Raw genomic sequence first — 27,295 nt, 5'->3', positions numbered from 1 at the left:
GTGTGGAGCCAAGTCTATTGTCTTACTTGGGCAAGCAGTGGCGGTTCTGGTTTGGCGACTCCCAAGCTTCCTGAGGAGAATTTCCAATTCCATCTTTTTCTAGGGACTCTGCCTTTGCAAGGTGAGTTGCCTACATGGTCTCCTCGCCTTTGGGTTAATGGCGGGTCCTCTATGAGGTCAGTCAGGGGTCACAGCATATACCGCATGTACCCAAAATTTTATTAGAACCAAACTTGATAACAATGGGAATGTGTCACATGAATATTGGATGATTTAATGTTATATGTGAAAGAATTTATGTTTGCTATGTGAATGACTCAATAAACTTTTTTAAAAACCCAAAAAAATGTCCCTTAAAAGACTTTTTGTTTAAGTCAGATTAGTGTTCAATACAGCTTCTTGAGATTCTCCTCTTCTGTTTTCAAAGGCAGCATGGATAGATTCATCCATCCTAACTATAATTGGATGAGCTATAAGAACTATAAATCACAAAGGCTATTTTGTTTACACTTGCATCAGCTTGTCCATAAGATTAAGAATCTAAGTCTATTTACTGGTTTACTGCTTGTTGCAGCCTACACCTCCAAAATTATACTAACGTATTATAGAAGGGATCTCAGGATACAACTAAGGATATCAGGAAGACTTTATTCCCACTACATTATTAACTACTCAAACCTGAGCAATAGGAATTGGGTCATAAAACAACTGAAGTACAAACATAGCAGATTTGGTGATGTAGACAACAGCTTCAAGAAGTAGGTCACAGACTTTAGCAGACTTGTACTCAAACTGAATTTTTGCGTTTGCTTTTGATCCTCTGGAAAAATAAAGTTCATCAAATAGTTTTCAGCTATACATATTATTCCTTGTGAAGCGAAGTTCCTAGCACAAGATGATTAATTTTAACATATCACCACAGAACACATGAGAAAAATGTAGAAGCACAATCTGGAAACACAGGTAATCATAGAGGAAGCATCATAATCATGTTCTGAAAACAAATAATTTATTTACAGTGTCTTCCTTACAAGTGATATAGCTTATCTCCTTGCGTAGGCAACATCCAGGCAGTGACTCTGCTCATTCAAAAGTCTGTGTTTTCATACACATGTTCTAGAAAAGCTGACACAGTCTTCATTTCATTTGATTGCTGAATAGTGTTCAAGTCTTTAAGAAGCTGTTCGTTTTTAACTTTCAAAAGCTCATTCTATAGAATATGAAAATGGTAGAAAGTTTGAGATGGTATGTGAATGTCATAAAGGATTATCATGTAAGAATTCAAAACAATTTTCAGAAAAGCTTCAAAAGTTCAAGTGTGCAAGGATGGCACTATGAAATTTAGAATATCTCAGGGAAAGAACCATTTGTACTCACCTGTGAGATGGCCATTTGCTGTGGAAAAGGGGACAGACACCCTAAATGTGGGTTGGTCTGCACCCTTCTCCATTCGCAGGAATAGAGATGAGAAGGCCAGGGGAAAAACTAGAAAAATCAAGGGGAAAAAATCCCCAGTTTTTCCCCCAAAGCCCCCCCCCCCCCCCCCAAATTGGAAAAATTGAAAAAAGGAAGAAAACCAATTATGGAATGTTTTATTTTAGCATGATGAATAAAATCTTTAAGACAAGGTGTTCATATATCCACCAAATCATTTATAAGCAGAAACAGAGACTGAAACTGATAACCAGCACTGCATCCACACTGCAGAAACAATGCAGTTTAACATCACTTTAAGTGCCATGGAATTCTGGGATTTGTGGTTTTATGACATTTAGCCTTCTGTGTCAGAGTTCTGGTGTCACAGAAAACTACAATTCCCAGGACTGCCTAGCATTGAGCCATGACAGTTAAAGTGGTGTCAAACTGTAATATTTCTGTGGCCCAGAGCTCGGAAAATGAATCTGATCAAATTTCATGCCTATTAATTGAATCTTAGTCCCTTCTCCCTTCCACATGCAATTCTTTTTAAGGGAATGGGTGCTTTGATACTGTAGAGAGGAAATATAAACAATTTTTTGTTACTAATATTGATTATTTCTTCTGTGGGTATTTAAAGGGTTTTTTTGTTTGTTTTGTTTTGCCTGCTCCATATAAACTAGTCAAACCAAAGTTCAGGAGATTACTCCATTTGTTACAAATAATTTTTTTAAAAATAAAGTAAATTCTGTTTGTTATAATTATTTGAATACACTGTATTTAATATACCAGTTGTGATAACTTTATGCCAGATCAAATTGTACATAGTCATATTTTATGTTCCTAAAGTAACAGAGTGACTTTCAATCTGTAAAAAATGCTAATTTTGCATTTTTTCAAAATTATCAGAATTTTCTCCCTTCCCCCCAAAAAAAACACAGAAAAAATGCTTTTTTCCAGAAATTTCACATCTCTAGGCAGGAACCAATAAGCTTTCTGAGGATGTCTAGTACGTGAAGCAACCCTTCCACAAAGCCAGTCGTGTGACAACTCAATGCTCTGGACCAAAGAGAAAGGAAAAGAGAAGGTATCTTTCACAGAAAAAAGGGAATAACTTTTTTTAAAAAAAAAATTAACATATTCCCCAAATTAACTAATGTGCATCCATTTCTTTTGTTATGGATCAAAAGATATATCGAACATATATCAAAGATATTCCTGCTGTTCCAAAGAATAGGACCTAGAAACATGGATGCAAGCTACAGGAAAAGAGATTCCACCTCAACATTAGGAGGAACTAGAACACAGAATAATGCATGCAAGCTCCTGGAACAGAGATTCCAACTGAACATTAGGAAGAAACTTTCTGACAGGAAGAGCTGTTTGACAGCAGAACATGCTCCCTCAGAGTGTAGTGTAGTCTCCTTCTTTGCAGATTTTAAAGCAGAGGCTGGATGGCAACGTGTCGAGGATGCTTTGATTCTGTGTTCCTACATGGCAGGGGGTTGGGCTGGAGACCTTGTGGTCTCTTGTGACTCTATGGTTCTATGAACTCCTGCCCTCCAGAATACTGTTTCCTTCCTGCACACAACTCAGCTTAAAGCTTCCTGATCAAATTTTTGAGACTATTGGCAAAAACCTTTCTTGGTTGGACTGGATGGCCCTTGTGGTCTCTTCAAACTATATGATTCTATCACAGTCCTGGAGGTCTTGTGAATCCCTGCCCAGCGGGGTTCCAATGGAGGAGGGAAAACACCACCGCTTCACATGTTATCAAATCCCTCAGCAAGGCCACGAAATCCATTTTGGAGGGGCTCCATGCCTAACCTGGGCTGGCATTACTCACATCGTACTTCTCTGGTTGTGAAGTCTGCAGCTCCAACCCTAGTCCATGCTGGGCCAGGAATGTGGAGCTCACCTGGGCTGCACAGTGCAGGAGAGTTTCATCTTCAAGTGGCTGTCGAGATGCCCCCTATCCTTTGATACACAGCAGCTGACTGAGTGGGAGAGTCTCACTGTGGCTGGTAGTTCCTAGTGCTGCCAGGGCTTTCCTTGCCATTCCACACTTTTGTCATTTCTTCTTTCTCTTCCATGTGGCCACTGAGCAGGGGGAGAAGGGAAGGTGAAATGGAGAGCAAGGGGGGAAAAGGTGGGAGGTCTGTATTGACTAGAGAACATCGGAAAAGGAGGGTTTCAAAAGGCTTTTTTTCTTCTTTTTTAAGGGTTGAAAAAGGAGGAATTAACCACTCACTTCTCCTTTTGTGTCGTGTCTTTTTAGATTGTAAGCCTGAGGGCAGGGAACCGCCTAATTAAAAGATTGTATGTACAGTGCTGTGTAAATTTACAGTGCTTTATAAATAAAGGTTAATAATAATAATAATAATAATAATAATGCCTGGAGTGGAACAAAAAAAATACTGTTGTACAGAGAAAAGGTAGGAACAAAGACAGGTTTTGTGCGAGGGCTGCTCTGCCTACTTGACACCCTCAGAAGGCTAATTTGTTGTTGCCTATGGAGGAAGGGGCAAATCAACCCACATTTAAGATGTTGCTCCCCTCTCCACAAAGAAATAGTAACATGTCATTGTTTCTGTTATGCAAGATTGTCTAGAGAGACACCTGTTGCAAAGGATGGAGTGTTACTCTGCTCATATCCTGCCCTTGATTTTCTCAAAGGCAGGTACTTGGACTGAAGCATAAACTATAGGTTACAGTAGAAAAGCCATTTGTGCAGCTCTTCTTTTAATATTATTCTTAGGAACAGAACAACAACAGAAAGTTTGTTCCCACTGTGAAATACAAAAAGGAAAAGAAAAAAGAAAACAAAGCAATCTGGCAAGATGAAGTATCAAAAACTTGATATTTGATGTCAGAAAGCTCCTGAAACGTAGCACTCTACATCTGCTCACCTGAAGAATGGGTGCTTTTAGAGAATCTTTTGAGATATCTGGAAGAGGAAGACCATCTTTAATATCTCTCTGGAATAACTGGGGAGAAAGGCAGAACATCTGACATCAATATATTTAGAAATATAAATCCACCTTTCTCCTATATCTTTACTCTGAGATCTATCCTCCTTAACCCATGTAGTAGTGAGACAAACCCAATTCTAACCAAAACAAAATCTCCGTTCTAGATACCTTGCTTGCTGCTGATTCCTCTGCTGCCAGCTCAGATTTTAATTCCTGCAGTTTGTTCTGGAAACATTCAATATTCTTATCTCTGAATTCTGCTTCTTGCAAAACTTTATCCAATTCATTCTGTATTTAAAAAAAATAATAAAGTTAAGTAATGTATTGGAAGCAGGGTGAACATGTGGTAAATGTTGTCCCTGCATCAGTTTAGTTCTAGCTGCTACATATAGATCACGAAGTTAAATTATACTCTCTTTCCAAATAACCACTCTGAATAATAGACTGAAATCAAAGACACACTTTAAGATAACAATTTGTTTTTATACAGTGTGGCATAAAAATTGATGAAAGAAAGTGATAACAAAATACTGTGTACAATTTAAGAACTAGGCCAATTTCATGAAATACAAATACTAACTCAGATTGGTTGGACTGACTCTTATTTTAATCTTCTCCCAGCCTGCTTCAGGGAATGAAAAGGGAAGAAAAATTATAGCAAAAATCAGCAAGCACCAAATTATGTAACTTAATAAAGATTATCCAGACACAGTTAGGAGAAATTAAAATAATTCAGTTAGGATAAATTAAAATAATTATTTTTCTACCTCCCATCCCCTGAATACTTCTCAGAGCAGTGGTCTATACTGTGGCATGAAGTAATGACAAAATTAGTTGATGGGTAAATCACACGAATGCCTTCTTCTTCAGTGAACTGATTATTCCTTTACTGTTTGCTTTTGGACAGAGTGCCATAGAAATACTCAAGATGCATCTCTTCTTCCTTACCTGCAACTCCACCAAACCCTCTTCAATGACAACACTCATTTTCTTTTCCTTTGCTAGAATTTTATGCACATTCTTCCAGCTGCTCAGCTTCTCCACTGGAACTCGCAGGGTCTCAAAAATGTTGAGAAGCCTTGAGGAAAGTGATGAAGAACATTACCACTATGTGGAAATTGCAAACAGGATCAATTACAATATAAGAAATTATAAGATTCCTTACATAAGAGATCAGTCCCAGTGTAACTGATTTCTTGCAGGTTATAATATTACAGGAGGTCTCTTTATACATTTCTCTTTATAATTTTTGTATCATACAACTAAGCCCTCAAGGACATATGAGGGGAGCTGAGAGGTTCTCAGCTCAACTCACTTCTCAAAATCTGAGCATAATTTTGTCACTGTAGGTTGAGAGTGTGTTCTTTTGTAATGTAAAATGCCAATTTGCAGAATCATAGTTCTAATTTCTGCCCCCCCACCAGTTCACTGATAGAACCATGTCAGCAAAAAGGAGTGGTGGAATCTTCTTCCTTTGAGGTCTTTAAACAGAGACTGGATGGCCATCTATCGAGTATGCTTTGACTGAGAGTTCCTGCTTGGCAGGGGATTGGACTAGATGGCCCTTGTGGTCTCTTCTAACTAGGCTTGCCATGTCCCGATTCTGGCCAGGACAATCATGGGTTTGGACCTCCTGTCCAGTCCCCGTGCCACCTCATCCTCCAGCCACATCCTCCTCCTTCTTTGGGCCTCCGTCTCCAGAGGGCTGCCTCCGCCTCAATCAGCAAGAAGCGTGGCCGGACGTCCCACACCTTCCCAACCTCCCAATTAATCAGGGAGGCTTCTGGCAGGAAAAAGGGGCAGGACTTCCAGCCGCAAAGGCCACTGGGGCTTGTAGTCCCCAGCAGGTTCCTCCTACGACTACAAGACCCTGCAGCCTTTGCAACCACAAGCCCCACCCCATTCTCCTGCCGGAAGCCTCCCTGATTGTTTGGAAGGCTGGGAAGGGGCAGTTCCTCCTGCAACTAAAAGCCCCAGCAGCCTTTCCTGATGGAAGTCCCGCCCCTTCCTCCGGCCAGAAGCCTCCCTGATTGGTTGGGAGGCTGAGAAGGGGCGAGATGTCCGACCACCCCATCCCAGTTTTGTGGAAGACAGTTATGACAATCCTACTTCCAACTCTATGATTCTGTGATTCAAATGCTGAACTCTGTGTTCATCTATCTTAAAATCATATAATCATATAGTTTAAAGAGACCACAAGGGCCATCCAGTCCAACCCCTGCCATGCAGGAACTCACAATCAAAGATCCCCGTCAGATGGCTATCCAGCCTCTGTTTAAAGAACTCCAAAGGAGATTCCACTACACTCCGAGAGAGTTTGTTCCACTGTCCAACAGCCCTTAGTGTCAGGAAGTTCCTCCTAATGTTGGGGTGGAATCTCTTTTCCTGCAGCTTGCATCCATTTTTCCAGGTCCTGTTCTCTGGAGCAGCAAAAATCAAGTTTGCTCCCTCCTCAATATGATACCCCTTCAACATTTAAGCAGGGCTATCATATCACCTCTTAACCTTCTCTTCTCCAGGCTAAACATCTTCGGTTCCCTAAGGCGTTCCTCATAGGACATGGATTCCAGACCCTTCACCAATTTAAATTCCTGTTCCTACAGAAAATAACTCTAAAGGAAATCCATGATGTATGATGCAAACATACAAGTGCCCACTGTACTCAAATGTGAAGAAGTGGTGTGCCAACTTTCAGTGTTGAGATTTCGAAACCTGCAAGGTCTAGAAGACCTTCAATAGTGTCAGCTTATAAAATTGTTCAGCAGAAAATTTGCTGAGTCACTAGCGATATCCCAAGAATACATTGCATTTATAATTCATGACAGCTATGCAGAAGCTGTCAGCTGCAATGGGTGCTGAAGTGTTAGAATGTTGATCAGCGACGAATTTGAGTGGATACCTCCATGTTGATTTTGCAGCATTTGGGGCAATGTAGTAACAATTTTTCGTAACAACTCGGCACTGCTGATGAAACATGGTTACATATCATTATGATCCAGAGACCAAAGAATGGTCCTTATAGTGGCAGCACTCGGGTTCACCTTGGCAGAAGAAATTCAAGACTCATAGGTCAGCAGGAAAGGTGATGGCTACAGTTATTTGGTATAAGGAAGCTATCTTGATGATTATCAGAAAGGTCAAACAGTTAATGCAGAATGCTAATCTAACTTGATTTGCTGATTAGAAGAGACATTGAAGGGAAAAGGGTAGGGAAGCTGTGGAAAGATGTTCTCTTTTTGCAGGACAATGCACTGCTCACAGGCAAGACGATGACTGTTTTGAAGAATTTGGGATTTGGGTGCAAAGATCATCCACCTTACTCATCAAATCATGCCCCATCTGACTATTTCTTATTTCCAAACCTTATTTATTTTGTTTTATTTTTATCCCACCTTTCTCCCAAAGTGAGACCCAAGGCAGCTAATATATATAAAACACAACAATTAAAACTGTACAATTAAAATCCTAAAAGTATAAAAATTACAAATATAAAATTGAAATCATACAAAGTTAACAATCCAAGACCAACCCTTTCATCTCCCAATAAAACCAAGCCTGCCAGATTTCAAAAGACCTGTTTAAACAAAAATGTCTTTGCCTGTCTGCGAAATGCCAGCAGTGAAGGGGCCAGCCTAGTCTCCCATGGAAGAGAATTCCACAGGGTGGGAGCAGCCACTGAGAAGGCTCTCTCTCATGCCTTCACCAGGTGAGCCTGGGATGGTGCTGGGACCAAGAGAAAGCCTTCTCCTGAGGATCTTAGGGCTCTAGGTGGTTCGTATGGGGAGATAGGGTCACTCAAACAGTCTGGACCTAAGCCACGTAGGGCTTTATAGGTCATGACCAGCATTTTGAATTGTACTCGGAAACAAACCGGTAGCCAGTGAAGCTGTTTCAATACAGGAGTTACATGCTTCCTGTAACTGGCTCCGGTAAGCATTCTAGCTGCACCATTTTGGACTAGCTGAAGTTTCCAAACAGTTTCCAAAGGCAGCCCCATATAGAGCGCATTACAGTAGTCCAAAAGGGATGTAACCAAAGCATGTGTCCCTGTAGTCTCAAGGAACGGGTGCAGCTGGCGCACAAGTTTTAATTGTGCAAATGCAGTCCTGACCACTGCTGAGATGTGGGCATCCACTTTGATCAAACCCTGCAAAAGCGGATTACAAATAAACCATATTATTATTATTATTATTATTATTATTATTATCCAGGCTCAGACTGGAGTCCAGGAGCACACCCAAGCTGCGAGCCTGAGATTTCAGGGGGATTGTAACCCCATCCAGCTCAGGCATAGCCCCAATCCCCTGATCTGCCTTATGACTGACCAGGAGCACCTCTGTCTTGTCTGGATTAAGCTTCAATTTGTTTGACCTTATCTAGTCCATTACTGACAGCAGACACTGGTTCAGCACAGAGACAGCTTTCTTGGAGTCAGATGGAAAGGAGAAACAGAGTTGGGTGTCATCTCCATACTGATGACACCACACCCCAAGATTCCAAATGACATCTCCCAGTGGTTTCATGTAGATGTTAAAACAACATGGGGGACAAAACAGACCAGTGGCCAAGGAGTCGAACAGGAGTCCCCCAACACCACCTTCTGGGTCCACTCCTCTATGAAGACTGGAACCACTGCATAACAGTGCCCCCAAGTCCCATCAGAGAAGCAGCTCAGAAGGATACCATGGTCGATGGTATCAAAAGTCTCTGAGAGATCTAACAGGACCAACAGGGTACACTCCCCTTGTCCAGTTCCCTGCGAAGGTCATCCACCAAGGCAACCAGAGCTGTCTCTGTGCCATAGCTAGGCTTGAAGCCAGACTGAAATGGATCTAGATAATCCATTTCATTTAGAAATCCCTGGAGCTGAGAAAGAAAGAGTTTGAAAGGAAGGAATTTTTCAAATGATTAAGAGGTGGTAGCAGCAGCAGCAGAGCAGTATTTCAGTGGTCAGATATTGGATTTTTTTTTCTTTTGGAAGGTTTAGAAAAACTTGAGAAATGATATGCCAAGCACATAGAACTTTAGAGTGCATATGCAGAACAGCATGCAAGTTTCATGACTCTAGGTCACTGTCTTCTTGGTAAGGCCAAGAACTTTTCAGCACCCCCTCACAGAATTTATGTAACAGACATCTTCCCCTAGGCACCCATCGAAGTATCAACTTCGTTGACAGATATCTTTTCACAATGTGTTATTTGCATCACACTTTGGATATCACATACATTATATACAGTTTTTATTTCTATTTGTCTTAACTTGTTTTTAAAATGTATGTGTGTGTTTTTAACTGATGTTGTATGTTATATATTAATCTGCTGTTGTTCTCCATATCAATCCATGGGGAGAGGCAGTGAAAAATTAATAATAATATTTTTCTGCCTCTGCGCAGAAAAGACTAACCAAAAAGTTAGAAAAACAAAATGAAACTCAGCTGAATTGCAATTTTAAAAAAATGAAATTGAAATTAAAAGAATCAAGCCACATCTGGAGAAGAGACAGATAAGAGTTGATATGACAGCCCTTTTTAAGTATTTGAAAGGGTGTCATATTAAGGATGGAGCAAGCTTGTTTTCTGTTGCTCCAGAGAATAGGACACGGAACAATGGATTGAAACTGAGATTCCACCTCATCATCAGGAGAAACTTCCTGACAGTAAGTGCTGTTCGACAGAGAAACACGCTCCCTCGGAGTGTGGTGGAGTATCCTTCTTTGGAGGTATTCTTCACAGAGACTAGGTGCCCATCTGTCAGTGGTGCTTTGATTATTAGTTCCTGGATGGCCCTTGTGGTCTCTTCCAATTCTATGATTCTAATATGAAACAGGAAGACATCTTTGTGCGGCTTCCCCTGAGGAGTCCAGGAGTAATGTTTGCACTGAGTGTTCACCTCTAAAGTGAAGAGATCAAGCTGTGATTCTCCCCACTGATGGAGGATTTGCTTCAGCATTCTGGGATGTACTCTCCACTCGTGTGCTTAATTTGAAGTCCTACTAGGACGTTGTCTTCTCTGGGGAAGTTAATGGCCTTGAATGTGTTGCTTCTTTCAGTACACCAGTCTCAGAACCATTGTGTGAAAGTGAGAAGACTGGGAGACAGTACCTCCCAGATTTAAGCAGTACATAACCATAGCATTGTTGATCAGTGACTGTGCCACCTTGCCCCATAGGAATGTTTCAAGGAGTGTTTTTACTGTGAGCAGTTCCAGGGTATTTACGTGCAAAGTCTTCTCCTCTTTTCACAGAATCATAGAAAAGCCTTGAATGAAGAACTTGTTGAGTTGAGCCCCTGAACCTGTCATCAATGCATTCGTTGTGACAAGAGGCTGAGGTTACAGGGGAGACATGCCACTCTGGACATTGGAGGGTATCAGACACCAGAAGAGGGATTGCTGGGTGGTTCTCACGATGGTCGGAGAGTCTTGAAGTGGGTTGAAGTTGGCAGTGAACCACAATTGCAGGGGCATTATTCAGAGTCTGGCATGGCATGTGACTGACATGGCAGATGACATGCACCCAAAGATCACCTGCACTCACAGCTGTCTGTACCAAAGATACTGAAGGATGGACTGATGAGGCATTGTGAAGGGAGGAAGGCTGTTTGTTCTTTTGAATCCAAGATTGCCCCAATGAATCTTATCTGTTGAATAGGGATCAAGAGAAATTTCTCTTGATTCACAAGGAGGTTGATTGAGGCACTGGAGAAGGTCCAGGACGGTATTTAAGTTTGCCATGAACTGTCTTTTGAAGGGGGGTATGACATGGCAGTCATCTATGTAGGGATACAGGGCACCTTGCTGACACAGAAAAACTGCCACCACAGCCATGACTTTCATGAAAACACAAGGATCTGCGATGAAGTTGAAGGGCAAGACCCAGAACAGGTATACTTTCTCTCCACTGTGAAGGCCACTATATTTTTGGGGGATACTGCAGCAGTCAAGAGTAGGAGGTGTTTTTATCACAAAGGCTGACCCCTAACAAATCTGGTATCATCCAGCAATAAATGTTCCACAATTTAAGAACGACACGCACCTAGATACAACATCTCAGAGACACAACATTAAAATATCTCAAAATTTAAAAATATTTTTCCTGTCCAAACTGTAGACATTTTACTATGTCCTTGGTTAAAATTTGGTATAATTCTTTGGGAAGGCCAAACGGGGTGTTAAAGCCTCTGGGGTGTCAGTTGGGTAGTCTTATTTTACATTATCAACCAGGCTACTATTCCTTTGTTTGAAAAATCAGGGATTCAAATTTTCTGAACATAATCACATTTGCATCTATAAATAAGCTCAGAATTGTTGCTGAAACACATGCTAGCCACTATCCATTACCTTTTCTTGAGGAGATTTAAATGCTTTTCAATTTCACTGTGATTTTCTGTCGTTTTATACAGAATAGACCTGGAAGAAGAGAATAAAATTTACTGAACTTTTTTTTTTTACATGCAGACATTTGCGGGGCGTGTGTGTGTGTTTGCCATGCACCTATTCTTAGGAATATCATGGGAGCATCTTGCCTTTAGTTCCCAGGTGTCTTTTCAATACAGAATAGTAATTTAGTGGTCAATTTAAAAGTAACCTCTTATAGAGATAAGATACAACCTTTGTCTCCACAAGACAATAAAAATATGATATATAAATGCTAAGCAAATTGTTTTAGCTAGATTAAGAAAATTGTTTTAGATGGATTGGAACCCAACATGGAAATTCATTTCTGGGGGTGCAGTGGAGCAATCTACTATCTTATGTGTATAGAGATGATGTAGCATCTTTGAGATTAAAAGCAAAAAGAAGAAGTTTGTAACATGAGCTTTTTTAGACTTTAGTCTACTTCTTCAGTTGCTTATGGTGGAGTGGAAGCCAGGTACAGACAGGAGTACAGGAGTTTAACTGAAGAAAACTGAAAAGGAATGTTGGCTTTTGTGGACCCAGTCAGCAGACCCAGAGCTCTACATGATATGTAATTTGCAAAGGGCTCCCCACACGTAGATTCTTGGTAACGAGATCCCATTGTTTTCACTTGTTGAGAAAGAGATATTGTTAAGGTTGCTGTTGGTTTAATTCCCTCAGCAGTAAACCTTATGGTCACAACCTTGTCTATTCCCTCGTAAGGAAAAATAACATCCAAGAAGACAAAGGTTTATAAAAGAACTCTCTTTTACTATAAATTGCAGAGAACATAACAGCTTTAACAGTCTTTCTTCAAACAGAGTCTTAAGTAGAGAGCTGAGCTGCCTTTTTACCTCAGACACAATAGCAGAGAAAAGGGGCATGGCTTACAGCCTATTTGTCTGATCACTGACAGAGAGAACACAAAAGTTCTACGCCACAGAATATTCTTTTTGATTCTTAACACACACTTGTAAATAAGGAACAGAATCTTCACAAGCCAAAAATCTAACAGATATCTGTATGTATCTGGGCAAGTTTGGTGAAGAGGTTGAGGGATTTCCACTTCGTTCGGCTAAATTTGGTGCTTTCCATAGTGATAGAATTTAAAGATATAGCAGTGTTTGTAGAATTAATATGTACAGTCAGCCCTTCTTATACACGGATTTTTTATACACAGATTCAAGCATACACGGTTTGAAAATGTTCAGAAAAAGTATAAATTTACCTTGATTTTCCATTTTTTATAAGGGGCACCATTTTGCTATGTCATTATATTTAATGGGACTTGAGCATACACGGATTTTGTTATACACGGGAGATCTTGGAACCAAACCCCAGCATATAACAAGGATCCACTGTATAGAGATTTTGTACCACCTTTCAGACTAACTGGGGGGGAAAAGAAGTTTGTAGCATGAGCTTTCGTAGACTTTAGAGCCCATACAGACAAGCCAAAATAAAGCTGCTTCGGGTCAATTTGGAGGTATGCTGTTTAAATAATAAATACGTTCTAAGAGGCCAGAAGCCACTATACTTCTATTGATGCAGCCTAAAATTGCATTGGCCTTTTTAGCTGCCACATCGCACTGTTGACTCATGTTCAACCTGTGGTCTACTTGGACTTCCAGATCCTTTTCACACATCTATTAGGCAGCATCAATAGAAGTATAGGGTCTAGATCAAGGGTAGTAATAGTGCCACTCTATTATGCTCTGGTCAGGCCCCACCTGGAATATTGTGTCCAGTTCTGGGCATCATAATTTAAAAAGGACGTTCTTTGAGAACTCCTGGAGAACAGGAGAAGTCCCAGCAGACTGGAGGAGGGCAAATTTTGTCCCCATCTTCAAAAAAAAAAAGGGGGGGGGGAGAGGATCCCAACAATTATCATCCAGTTAGTCTAACATCTATACCAGGAAAGGTTCTAGAGCAGATCATTAAACAGAGAGTCTATGACCATCTAGAAGGCAATATAATCACAAAAAGTCAACATGGGTTCAGAGAAACAAGGCATGCCAGACAAACTTGATCTCTTTTTTTGATAAAATTACAAGCTTAGTAGATGAAGGCAATGCTGTGGATATAGAATATCTTGATTTCAGTAAGGCCTTTGACAGAGTTAATAATAATAATATAATAATAATATTTATTTATATACCGCCCTGTGGCAAACCAATCATGAGTTCCCCATGACATTCTTGCAAACAAGCTTGTAAAAATCAGGAGTTCTCAAAATTATTGCCAGTGGCTCCAATACTACATTTGGCAGTTCTTTTAATACTCTCGCATGTAGTTCATCAGGTCCTAGAGACTTATATTCATTTAGATTAACGAAGTATTCCTGTACTATCTCCTTACTTATACTGTGCTGAATTTCCCCTATTCTGTCCTTGAGCACCCTTTGCCTTTTCTGAGAAAACTGAGGCAAAGAAGGTGTTGAGTAATTCTGCCTTTTCTCTGTCCTCTGTTAGCATTTTGTCATCTTCTCCACGCAGTGGCAGTACCATTTTCTTCTTCTTCCTTTTGCTGCGGACATATCCAAAAAAGTCCTTTGTATTGTTCTTAACCTCTCTAGCAAGCCTAGGTTCATTCTGAACTTTAGCTTTTCTGACTTTACCCCTACACATGCTAGCTATTTGTTTGAATTACCCTCTGGTGATTTCCTCATTTTTCCATTTCTTATACATGTTCCATTTAAAATTTAGCTCAGCTGAAAGTTCCTTAGTCATCCATCCTGGTCTCTTGAGACATCTCCCATTTTTTTTCCTCATTGGAACTGTTTGAAATTGTGCCTTCAGTATCTCACTTTTGAGAAACTCCCATCCATCTTGAACTCCCTTCTCTTTCAGTACTGCTAACCACAGGATCATGCCTTAGTTTACTAAACTCTGCTCTCCTAAAGTCTAGAATGCATGTCTGACTATGCCTGGCTCCTCCTCTCCACTGTATAACAAACTCCAGAATGTAAACATTTCAATTTGAAGTCACACAACAACAAGATGTCTACATATATTCATTTCTAATAGGAACAATAATAATAAATTAATAAATAAATGTTTTAGTGATAGAGGTGAATGATATCAAAGCCTAATAACTTTGGATTGTTAATGTCAATCAAAATTTCTAATACAGTGGGCACTTGTTATCTGCTGGGGTTTGGTTCCAGGACCACCAGCAGATAACAAAATCCATGGGTGCTCAAGTCCCATTAAATACAATGGCATAGGAAAATGGTGCCCCTCGTATAAAATGGCAAAATCAAGGTTTGCTATTTGGAATGTATATTTTGATTGAATATTTTCAAGCTGTGGATGCTTAAATCTGTGGATAAAAAATTTGTGGATAAGGATGATGGTCTGTACATAAAATAATGTTTCACAGTATTACTATGATAAACAGGATTCAAACTCTTTTAATTAAAATGTTTCCATAAAACAAAAACAAAAAACAACCCTCCAAAACCTGGTTTAAACTTCACCAAATATTTTAAACCAAAAGAATGAGAATTTGGTTGCTGTATTTAAAACTTGCTTTTTACTAACTCTGTTGAAGATAAACAATCTTTTGTGTTTTCTGAAGCTTTCCAAGGGAAACAAATGTAGTCAGTACTTACGCTAGTAACCAATGCACTGTAGCTTCCAGATGCTCTCTAGTGCTCTTTGAAAGTGGTTGCCATTTTGCTTGTTGGGTTGCAGTTGCCTTCAGTACTCCTATGTTCAGACATGTTAGTTTTGCTGGTGAAGAAAAATAATATTTGTACATATCATAGCTAGATGGAATATTGTGCTGGAGCACTATGTTATGGTAACACTTTATGCTGTACAATACTTGTTTATGACAAAAAGAGTTTCACAATTTTTATATGTATTATCTTATTATTTCTTAGATTGTACACCATAGGCAGGTTTACTTTTATATTTATTGTTTTTATGTACAGCGCTGTGCAAATCTACAGCGCTATATGAAATAATAATAATAATAATAATAATAATAATTGCACCTTTCCAACAAAAGCCTTGAAATCCTTATGACAGTATACTAGATTTTATTGTAAATCATTTGTTTGTCTTTTTATTCCATACTAAATGTAACCCAAACTGGCACAGTGTGTACGTACCTCATTCATGTAAATGGGGCTTGAGCATGGGCTGAATTTATTTTACATAACGGATCCCCCGTATAAAGCAAGAGCGCACTGTATTGACATTTGGGGGGGGGGGAACTCAGTAATTCATAGGAAGTACATTGAAGTATACTTAAAATAATTGGTATTAAACAAACTATTTGTTTAACTTTGTGAGACTGAATTTGTTTATTGGAATGTATTTTTTCAAATAAAATTTTAAAATTAAAAAAAAAAGAAACAATAAAATAAAATGAAGTTCATATCATGGAACTTTAAATGTATGAAGTCCCCTTGCAAAAGGAAACAAGTTTATCACTTATTAGAAAAAGAAACTCTCACAAGAAAACAAGATATAAAATATCTTAAACATCTGAAATTGGGCCAAAACCTTTTTTTAACAGTAAAAGACAAAAAACTGGAATTGCAGTGTATGTTGGGAAGCATATTCCTGCAAAAGAAATCTTGAATGATAAAGAAGGGAGATACTTTGCTGTGGAAGCACAAATATATGGGGAGGGTGATTTGACTGTAGGCCTCTATGATCCTTTAAGAAAATAATGCAAAATTTTATAAGGTATTTACAAAGAATTTACAAGAACTGAGCATTTTATATTGACAGGGGATTGTAAACGGGTGGTGAACCCCATGATGGATAGACTGTCCAGTAAAACAATTAAAGAGAATCAAGGGAGACGGAGTCTGTGATTACTAGATCCATGGAGACAGGAATACGGAAACTCTAACCTTCTACTGAGAACCTCACTGTTCTGCTTCTAGAATGGATATGTTCCTTATCTCGAAAGAATTGTTCAAAGAAGTAAAAAATCTGAAGATGATTGGAAAGAAAAGTTCCAATCATAACCCCATTATAATGGAATGGAAGCAATCAACAAAAGAATTTTCATGGAGGTTAAACAAATATTTATTAGGAGATGAGACTGCTTTAAAACAAACAAAGGAACAGCTGAAATATTAGAATCATAGACTCATAGAATCGTAGAGTTGGAAGAGACCACAAGGACTATCCAGTCCAACCCCCTGCCATGCAGGAAATCCCAATCAAAGCATCCCCGACAGATGGCCATCCAGCCTCCATTTGAAAACCTCCAAGGAGGGAGACTGCACTACACTCCGAGGAAGTGTGTTCCACTGTCAAACAGCCCTTACTATCAGGAAGTTCCTCCTAATGTTGAGGTGGAATCTCTTTTCCTGCAGCTTGCATCCACTGCTCCAGGTCCTAGTCTCTGAAGCAGCAGAAAACAGGCTTGCTCCCTCCTCAATATGACATCCCTTCAAATATTTAAACAGGGTTATCATATCACCTCTTAACCTTCTCTTCTCCAGGCTAAACATCCCCACCTCCCTAAGTCGTTCCTCATAGGACATGCTTTCAAGACCCTTCACCATTTTAGTTGCCCTCCTTTGGACATGCTCCAGTTTCTCAATGTCCTTTTTTAATTGCAGTGCCCAGAACTGGACACAGTATTCCAGGTGGGGCCTGACCAAAGCAGAATAGAGTGGCACTATTACTTCTCTTGATCTAGAATGTGATCTGGGGCACCAACTGAGGTACTGTGTGAGAGAAACTTTGACAATTCCCCCACTTCCTTTTCCTGATATTCCAAACCTTCCCCTTCAACACTGTGATTGTTGCTTGCTGCTTCTACCTGGATAATCACTTACATGATCTTGGCTGAGTCCAAATCCACAGCAGTCTGGAGATCAAAATCCACCACTACCATCTCTAAAACACCAGTTGCCATATCGTGATGTGTTCGAGAAGACAGTAGTAGTGCCAGCAATCTCCAACCCCACTGTTCTGACAGAAGCAGCTGAAGAGGTGTGGCAGCATCATGTGAGGGTTCAATGAGGCATGAGTTCTTACCAGTCTTGAAGGAGGCAGTTAGGAATATCTCTCACTATGCAACTATATTTCTTGGGCAAGATAGACAACATACCCATCCTTGTGGAGGTTTTTCCCATAGGTGACATAGGAGAGGAAAGGAGGGGAGGATACATAAAAGTTAAGTTAAAAAGGGGGGAAATGCTGAAGGAGGAGAAAGAGCACAACAAAAATGGAAAGAATTAAGATGGAAGTAAAGTGGTAATACAATCTGTTTTGAATTATGTATGGCAAGGAAAAAAAGGTGAAGTTAGGGATCTAGTCTTAAAACTTTCAAAAGAAAGACACATAATTATTTGCCCAGGCTGGACAGCAGAAAGAGTTAACCCATTCATGAATGGCTCCAACTCCACTGACAGAGAAAGTAACATTCTAAGGGAATGGGCAACTCAAAAACTGGACAGGACCCACTCCAAAGCTGTTTTTGTACTTCTTGGGCTTTCACCTTCCAAAGTGGGGCAGAGTAACTATGCCGCCAAAAGCCTCTAGGAAGGTACAAAGGTCATTTACATTGACATGGCAGTTTTTTTCAAAATGTAACAGTCACTTCCAGTTTTAGGGAAAAGACAGCCCACAAGGTTCCAAAAAGATGAAAAAAAAATTCAAAGCAATTTAATACCTTCTCGATGCACTGTTCTCTTCTGTTTTTTCTTGACTACTTGTGCATCCTGCCATAAAGAAATAAAACAGAAACATAAATGTTTGAAGTGCAACCTGGCTTACAGCCCAGTTTACAAATTGAAGACTACACAGACATTTAGGGTTCTTATTAAAAGTTTAATCAGTCATCATACAGTTCCTTATAGGCCTGAAACACATGGGCCAAATAAGGCGGCTTCTGGCTGCTTTGCGGGTGTGGAGTTCAAGCGATGCAGGCTCCAGAGTGGCCGGAAGCTGCTTTGGCACCACAATTTGGCCCTTTTGATTGAATCAAAAAGGAGTGGATTAAATCCAACTCCTGGTGGTGCAGTTTGGAACCACAGTGGTGGCCAGCTTAAGGGGCAGACTGTGAAGGTCTGGAAACCATGCCTTATGAGGAAAGAATTAGGGCGCTAGATATGTTTAGCCTGGGGAAGAGACAGTTAAGGGGTGATATGATGATAACCCTCTTTATATATTTGAAGGGGTGTCACATTGAGGATAGAGCAAGCTTGTTTTCTGCTGCTCCAGAGACTTGAACATGGAACAATGGATGCAAACTCCAGGAACAGAGATTCTAACTCAATATTAGGAGGAACTTTCTGACAGTAAGAGCTTTTCGACAGTAGAACACACTCCCTCGGAATGTAGTGGAGTCTTCTTCCTTAGAGGTCTTTAAACAGAGGCTGGATGGCCATCTGTCAGGGATGCTTTGACTGTGATTTCCTGCATGGCAAGCGGGACTCAACTGGATTGCCCTAGTGGTCTCTTTCAATTCTACAATTCTATGATTCTATATCTTGCTTGTGTTCTGTTTAGACCGTATCCAGTCTTTGCCTCAACAGAAAGCACTTTTGTGCAAGTCATCTAACATATTTCTACCACATCAGATCCTGACCAAGGAATTGTAGTTTTATTACTTTACATATTATTGCATATTACCTACTGTTGCTGCCTAATATTGCATATTAGATTTTTGTTATGTTGTTAACCACCACTGAGTAAAGCTCGACTCATAACAACCCTGGGGATGAAACTTCTCCAAGACTTTCTGTCCTCACTGCTCTGTTTAGATTCCACGTACAACCTCCTAATAGAGTCCATCCATCTAGCATGTGGCCTTCTTCTTTTTCTACTTCCCTCTACCTTTCCTACCATTATTGTTTTTTTCCAATGGCTCCTCCCTTTGCATTATGTGTCTGAAATATGACAGCCTCATTTTTGACATCTTGGCTTCCACGGAGAGATTTCTGACTTAATCTGCTCTAGGACCCATTTGTTTGTCTTTTTGGCTGTCCATGGATTCCTCAATATTCTTCTCTGGCACTACACCTTGAATGAATTGATTTTCTACCTATCTTCTTTCTTATCTGTCAGCTCTCACATCCATACATGGTAATAGGGAAATGATGTCTTATATGATTCTAACTGATGCTCAATTATATATCTTTGCATTTGAGAATCTTTACTAGTTCTTTCATAGCCACCCTCCCCATTCTTAATCTTCTTCTGATTTCCAGTTCCTGGTTCAATTACTACTTTTATTTCCTAATGCTTTAGGTTGGATTTGTGTAGATTCTCTGTGGTCATTATTTTTGTTTTCTTTATGTTTAACAGTAAGTCTGCCTTTGCACTTTTCTACTTGATCTTCCTTAATAGTTGTTCCAAGTCTGTGATGTTTTCAGCTAGTAGTATGGTGTCATCTGCGTGTCTTAGACTGTTGCTAGTCCTTCCTCATTTTTCCGCCCTAAGTGCAGTACCATACATTTCTCCCTGTTGAAGTTCATTTTGTTAGTTTTGGCCCAGCTTTCTAATCTTTTCAGGCATACTGGAATTATCTACTCCTCCTAATTTGGTGTCATCTGCAAATTTGATAAGTATGCCCCCAATTGTGTCATCCAAGCCATTGATAAAGATGTTAAATAGCACTGGGCCCAGGACAGAAGCCTTTGGCATTCCACTGGTCACTTCTCTCCAGGATGGAAAGGAGGCATTATTGAACACCCTTTGGGTTCAGCCAGTCAACCAATTACAAATCCATGTAACAGATACCCTGTCTAGCCCACATTTTACAAGCTTGTTTGCAACAATGTCATGGAGAACTTTGTCAAAGGCCATACTGAAATCAAGACATGCTATATCCACAGCATTCCCTTCATCTACCAAGCTGGTAATTCTATCAAAAAAAGATATCAGATTTGACTGACATGGGTTGTTTCTCTGAAACCCATGTTGTTTTTTGTGATTATGCCATTGCCTTCTAGAGGTTCACAGATTCTCTGTATAATGATCTGCTCTAGAATCTTTCCTGTAATTTCAGATACATGAAGCTATTCTCTCCAAGCATTGCTTTTCTTTTGAAGATACTTACTTCTCTCTCTACGTTTCTCTTTCGTGGTCTTTCATTTGAACTCTTTTTTCTTCTGGGATGCTCTATTTGCTCTTTAGATTTTCTCACCTCCATGACTCCTCTTGTCTTGCTAAAAGAACAATGTAGAAATTTCAAGACTTTGAAAATTAGAAACAAATAATCATTCTAAACATCCCAATGTAATGAGCAAGGTGGCTTCCTAATTTTAAACTGATCCTTATGTCAAGCACACAGAAACAGCAGACTCTTGATGATTTACTCATGACATAAATTATAGTTTAACATCTTTAGCATTGATTTAATAACTGTAGCATAACAAGATTGAGTCACAGCTGCTCTGAGTCCCACTTCTGGGAAAAGAGCATGATACAAATAAATATAATAAAATAATTATTATGTTGTCTCTTGCACTGTCACAAGCAGTATTTCAAAATCTTTTGCTTCTGTCCTATCTAGAATATAAGCCGCTGGTTCAGGAGGGACAATTCACACATCAATTCTGGCAACAACAGCAACAACAACAACAAAAGAGTGAATGATCAACAGCCACCAAAACAGAGTTGGGAGGGGTTGATGTGCAGCCGGATCAATGCACTTTACCACCGATGAAGTACTAGAGGTATTCTCAGAAAATAAAAATGGAGAATTCCTGCTGCCTAGCATTTCATTTTGACATAAATTGCACCTTCAGGGTGGTAGGGAACAAGATGGGAGGTGAGTAACAGTGCCACTGTTCTGTGTGTGCTTTGCTAGGCATTGTTTTTATGTGGGTATGATATGTGTTTGATTAATTCATTTTGTTTCATTATTTATTTCATTATTAATTCATTTTATTTCATTACCCTACATTTCTCCCGGCATGGGATCAAAAGTAGCCTTTTGGTGCAGCAGGTGATTTTCCTGAAGTGTGTATATCTTGTTATTGTGGATATTATTCCTGCATGTTTTTATATGTGGTTTGTAGTTTCTCTGTGTGTGTTTAACTGATCATCATTAGATAACTGTTTGTGAAATAAGTAATTTTTTATGCTTTGTGGGAAAAAAAATTTCCTTGCATTTGAGGTGCAACCTCCCACGTTTACCTTGTAGAAACCACCTGGTTTCATCATCAGTTTGCCATCTAGGAAATGTATGCTAATTCTATTGATTGTGATTTCAAAATACTGGCTTTGATTTTGGAACATTTTTCAATTTAAAAAAACAATAAAAGAGCAGCCATCATAACATCAATACTATGAACTGAAATGTTCAACAATAAAGCCTTCCATACATTAGGCTGGGAACTTGAAAAATTAAGACACTTGTTATTATTGAAATAAAAGAAAGCAATGACAAATTAAACAAAAAATTCTTTACTTTTCCATAGATAATAATAATAATGATTTATTTATAGCCCGCCCAATCACAAGGAATCCAGGCGGGTTACAACAGTAAAAATAAAGATAATAAAATAAAATACAATAAATAAATAAAATACAATAAAATTAAAGAGAGCGAAGTGAGTACATTCACAGTTAGGCCTGATGGAAGTTGGGCCTCTCTTTTTAATTTCCTCCCAGGTCTGATGGTGATGTCATGGAGGGAGGGCTCTTCTTCTTGAGGCAAGGATTTTATTTTAATTAATTTTAATGTAATTCTTCTCATTACATTTAAGAGAAGAATTGGTGGACAGAGTGACATAAGTCACAGTAAATAGGGAGTAGAACTAGGTAGGGAAGGCCTGCTGGAAGAGATCCGTCTTAAGAGCCTTCTTAAAGGCTGTAAGAGTAGAAATGTCACGGATCTCCTTCGGCAGGTCATTCCATAGCTTCAGAGCTGCAATGGAAAAGGCCCTCTGGGTGACTGAAGTTAGCCTAGATTTTATTGGCTGAAGTAGATTCTTCCCCGAGGACCTTAGAGTGCGGGACGGACAGTATGGAAGGAGGCGATCTCTTAAGTATTCTGGTCCCAAGCCATGTAGGGCTTTGAAGGTAATCACCAACACCTTGTACCTTGCCCGGAAACTAATTGGCTTTGGCCTCCGCTTCAGTTGCGTCGCTCTGGATACACATTGTTTTTTTATTAGATCCCAAGAGTTTGTCTTCTAGGAAACATGTTTACCACTGACCATACCACGATAGCTGCCATTTTCTGCTCCTGGAGTCAACTCTGAATCTGGCTGCCCAGGTTTCAGCAGTGGCCTGGAGTGCATTTGCAGAGCTGAAATTAGTGTGACAGCTGCACCCATTTCTTGAGAAGTCAGGTCTGGGTACGGTGACACGTGCCTTGATTATATTCCATTTGGACTACTGTAACACACTCTATGTGGGGATGCTGTTGGAAACTGTTTGGAAACTTCAACATGTTCAAAACACCATAGCTAGAATGCCCGTTATAGGGAGCATATAATCCCCTTGCTGAAACAGCTTCACTGGTTACCGATTTGTTTCCAGGCACAATTCAAAGTGCTGCTCATGACCAATAAAGGCCTACACAGCTTAGGTACAGACTATTTCAAGGAATCATAGGCCTGTTACAGACTGCCAAAATAAAGCTGCTTCAGGTCTCTTTGGAGGTATGCTGTTTAAATGATGCATGGGTCCTAAGAATCTGGAAGCTGCACCAAAGCTGCACTCCAGTGCTTAGGAGTGGAGTGTGGCTTTGGCGCGACCTCCGGACTCTTAGGACCCATGCATCATTTAAATAGCATACCTCCATAGAGACCCGAAGCAGCATTATTTTGGCAGTCTGTAACAGGCCATAGGGTTGGAAGAGACCACAACGGCTATTCAGTCCAACCCCCTGCCATGCAGGTACTCTCAATCAAACCATCCCCAACAGATGGCAATTGAGCCTCTGTTTAAAGACCTCTAAGGAAGGGGACTCCACCATACTTCTTCAAAGAAGAAGACTCCACCATACACAGAGGGAGTGTGCTCCACTGTCAAACAGCTCTCACTGTCATGAAGTTCCTACTAATGTTTAAGTGGAATCTCTTTTCCTGCAGCTTGCATCCATTGCTCCAGGTCCTGTTCTCTGGAGCAGCAGAAAATAAGCTTGCTCCCTCCTCAATATGACATCCCTTCAAATATTTAAACAGGGCTATCATATCACCCCTTAACTGGTTCTTCTCCAGGCTAAGCATACCCAGCTCCCTACGTCATTTTTCATAGGGCATGGTTTCCAGGCCCTTCACCATTGTAGTTGCCCTCCTTTGGACTCCCTCCAGTTTCTCAACATCCTTTTTGAATTGTGATGCCTAGAACTGGACACAGTATTCCAGATGGGGCCTGACCAGAGCAGAATAGAGTGGCACTATTACTTCCCTTGAGCTAGACACTATACTTCTATTGATGCAGTCTAGAATCGTATTGGCCATTTTAGCTGCCATATCTGAGAGGCTGTATCTCCCCATATGAACCTGCCAGAGCCCCAAGATCTTCAGGGGAAGGCTTTCTCTCAGTCCTGCCAAAATCATTTGGTGAGGACATGAGAGAGAGCCTTCTCAGTGGCTGCTCCCACCCTCTGGAACTCCCTTCCAGGAGAGACTAGACTGGCCCCCTCCCTGCTTTCCTTTTGCTGGCAAGAAAAAATGGTTTTATTCAGGCTGGCTTTTAATAAACAATCATGGGGTGGCTTTTATATGGGGTGATTATTATGTATATTTTAGTTTTAATGTACATGATTTTATACTGATAAAATTCAGATATAGCTGTGTTAGTCTGTAGAATCAGTATGTAGAGAAATCTTGTCGCAACTTTGAGACTAACTGAAACTATTTTTATTTTATGGTTTTAATTGTTTAAAACTTTTACTGTAGAGTCTGTTAAAATGCCTTTTGTTGGCAAGTAAAATGTTTTTTTGTTTTGTTTTGTTTTTATATAGGCAGGCTTTTTAAAATCACGACAGGCTGGGTTTTGTATAGAGTAGGTGTTTTAGATTATGCTTTTTAACATTTGTATGTTTTTAATCTTAATTTTATATGTAGTTCTTGTGAGTTTTTCGGGTTGTGTGGCGATGTTCAAGAAGAGTTTCTTCCCGACGTTTTGCCAGCGTCTGTGGCTGGCATCTTCAGAGAATGCTTGCCTGGAAAAAGTTGGGTGTATATATACTGTGTGAGCCTGGGGATGCAGGAGTGATTTGCATGTGTATTGTTCTGTGCTGATGGCTGGCCTCAGCCTGGGAAGCTGCTAATTAGTGATCATTATCTGCTGGGAAAGTCCCTGACTCTGAGTGGTTTCCCATTTGCATTTGGGTCCCTCCAGGGAGAAAGGTGGGATATAAATGACAGTGGAGCACATTCCTTCCTCGGAGTTTAGTGGAGTCTCCTTCATTGGAGGTCTTTAAGCAGAGGCTGGATGGCCATCTGTCGGGGATGCTTTGATTGAGAGTTCCTGCATGGCAGGATGGGGTTGGACTGGAGGGCCCTTGCGCTCTCTTCCAACTCTACGATTCTATCATTCTATGAAATAAATACATCTGTATAAATAAAAATGTAAATGTTCGTTTGTTCAAAATCTTACATCTCCGAAGGTTCTTCACTGATTGCTTTCAAGTTTTGACACAACGTTCCCTTTGATTACATGCATGTTTTCATATGCATATACCTATAATTATGTGTGTGTGTGTGTGTGTCACCTGACACAGGTAAAAATATCTTTTTGGTAAAACAGTGTCATCTGTTGGATATAACAGCAACACTTGCTATACGAAATATTCGATGGGCATTTGCAATCGCCATCAGCAAAGCTCAGGGCCAGTCTTTTGAACTGTGTGGTTTAGATCTAGACACGGATTGCTTCTCACATGGACAATTATATGTTGCGGGTTCTAGAGTCGGCAAACCAGACAATCTAAGTATCTACACAGGCAATGGAACGACAAAAGATATTGTATACCCACAAGCATTGTGAAATTAAACATTTCAGAAACTTGCGCTTTCTCTTTTCCTTCTTGCCCATTTAACCAGACTGAGCCACAGTAACGCATGGCTGGGTACAGCTAGTAAGAAATAAAACCCGTGAACATTCAAGTCTACAAAAGCCAAAGTCACAAATGTGGAGGGAAGAGTACACACAACAAGGATGTGAGTATTAGGACTCCCTGAAGGCCAGCCCCTGTGAACTGGAATGCTAGGCCAGTGGTCCCCATAACTGTGCTCTTCAAGGGATTTTGGACTACGGCTCCCAGAATCCCCAGCTATTGGGCAACATGGCTGAGGCTTCTGGGAGCTGGAGTCCAAAATCTCTTCAAGGGAACAGTTTGGGGTACTATAACATTATATATCAATGGTCCCCATAACTGTGCTCTTCAAGGGATTTTGGACTACGGCTCCCAGAATCCCCAGCTATTGGGCAACATGGCTGAGGCTTCTGGGAGCTGGAGTCCAAAATCTCTTCAAGGGAACAGTTTGGGGTACTATAACATTATATATCAATGGTCCCCATAACTGTGCTCTTCAAGGGATTTTGGACTACGGCTCCCAGAATCCCCAGCTATTGGGCAACATGGCTGAGGCTTCTGGGAGCTGGAGTCCAAAAGCTCTTCAAGGGAACAGTTTGGGGTACTATAACATTATATATCAATGGTCCCCATAACTGTGCTCTTCAAGGGATTTTGGACTACGGCTCCCAGAATCCCCAGCTATTGGGCAACATGGCTGAGGCTTCTGGGAGCTGGAGTCCAAAAGCTCTTCAAGGGAACAGTTTGGGGTACTATAACATTATATATCAATGGTCCCCATAACTGTGCTGTTCAAGAGATTTTGGACTTCATCTCCCAGAATCCCCAGCTATTGGGCAACATGGCTGAGGCTTCTGGGAGCTGGAGTCCAAAAGCTCTTCAAGGGAACAGTTTGGGGTACTATAACATTATATATCAATGGTCCCCAAACTGTGCTCTTCAAGAGATTTTGGACTTCATCTCCCAGAATCCCCAGCTATTGGGCAACATGGCTGAGGCTTCTGGGAGCTGGAGTCCAAAAGCTCTTCAAGGGAACAGTTTGGGGTACTATAACATTATATATCAATGGTCCCCATAACTGTGCTGTTCAAGAGATTTTGGACTTCATCTCCCAGAATCCCCAGCTATTGGGCAACATGGCTGAGGCTTCTGGGAGTTGGAGTCCAACATCTCTTCAAAGGCAAATCTGAACAAGGTCCCTAGGCTTACTCAGAACTACCGGGCTTTCTCTGCTGGCGCCAGTCCCCAGAGTTCGCTCTCCTAGCTCGGCTTATCTCCCTCCCTTCCCAGACAGGCGCCCCTCGAGGCCCAGGGACCCAGCTGCTTCTCTGCTTGCCTTCCGTCCAGAGGCAGCCAAGGGCAGCGCTTCTTCTCCTCGCCCCTTAACAGTAACGGCTAGCCCTCCTCCGTTCAACTTCCCCGCGCGGACGCAGCGCGCATGCGCAGAACTTTGGCGGGGGGGAACAAGCGGGAGGGAGGGCGCATGCGCAGAGAGGCTGCCTTTTCCCTTCCCGCACGCACTTCCGCCCTTCA

General features: G+C 40.6%; 1 protein-coding gene across 1 annotated transcript; it reads right to left on the bottom strand.

Moving 5' to 3' along the window:
• Window positions 1-662: 662 nt before the first annotated feature.
• Window positions 663-27,074, bottom strand: CENPQ (centromere protein Q). Its single transcript, XM_089523207.1, has 9 exons — window positions 26,972-27,074; window positions 20,822-20,930; window positions 18,431-18,479; window positions 15,396-15,516; window positions 11,726-11,794; window positions 5,337-5,466; window positions 4,557-4,676; window positions 4,326-4,403; window positions 663-1,210 (listed from the first exon to the last, which is right to left on the bottom strand). Exons 2-9 carry the CDS (start codon window positions 20,912-20,914, stop codon window positions 1,088-1,090), a joined length of 783 nt encoding a protein of 260 aa, XP_089379333.1. The 5' UTR covers window positions 20,915-20,930; window positions 26,972-27,074; the 3' UTR covers window positions 663-1,087.
• Window positions 27,075-27,295: the final 221 nt, after the last annotated feature.

This window comes from Sceloporus occidentalis, unplaced genomic scaffold, assembly GCF_023333645.1.
Source record: "Sceloporus occidentalis isolate IW3139 unplaced genomic scaffold, rSceOcc1.0.p SCAF_4, whole genome shotgun sequence".
Taxonomy (NCBI): domain Eukaryota; kingdom Metazoa; phylum Chordata; class Lepidosauria; order Squamata; family Phrynosomatidae; genus Sceloporus; species Sceloporus occidentalis.
The sequence above is the reverse complement of the archived record's forward strand: the minus strand, read 5'-3'. Positions and strand labels throughout refer to the sequence as shown.

Coding starts and splice junctions, on each gene's coding strand:
- CENPQ (XM_089523207.1), bottom strand. CDS start 20,914: ATGGAGGTGAGAAAATCTAAAGAGCAAATAGAGCATCCCAGAAGAAAA. Junction 5,467..11,725: donor TTAAATCTCCTCAAGAAAAG/GTAATGGATAGT, acceptor ACTTTCCTCAAG/GCTTCTCAACATTTTTGAGA. Junction 4,404..4,556: donor AGGAATCAGCAGCAAGCAAG/GTATCTAGAACG, acceptor CTTTCTCCCCAG/TTATTCCAGAGAGATATTAA.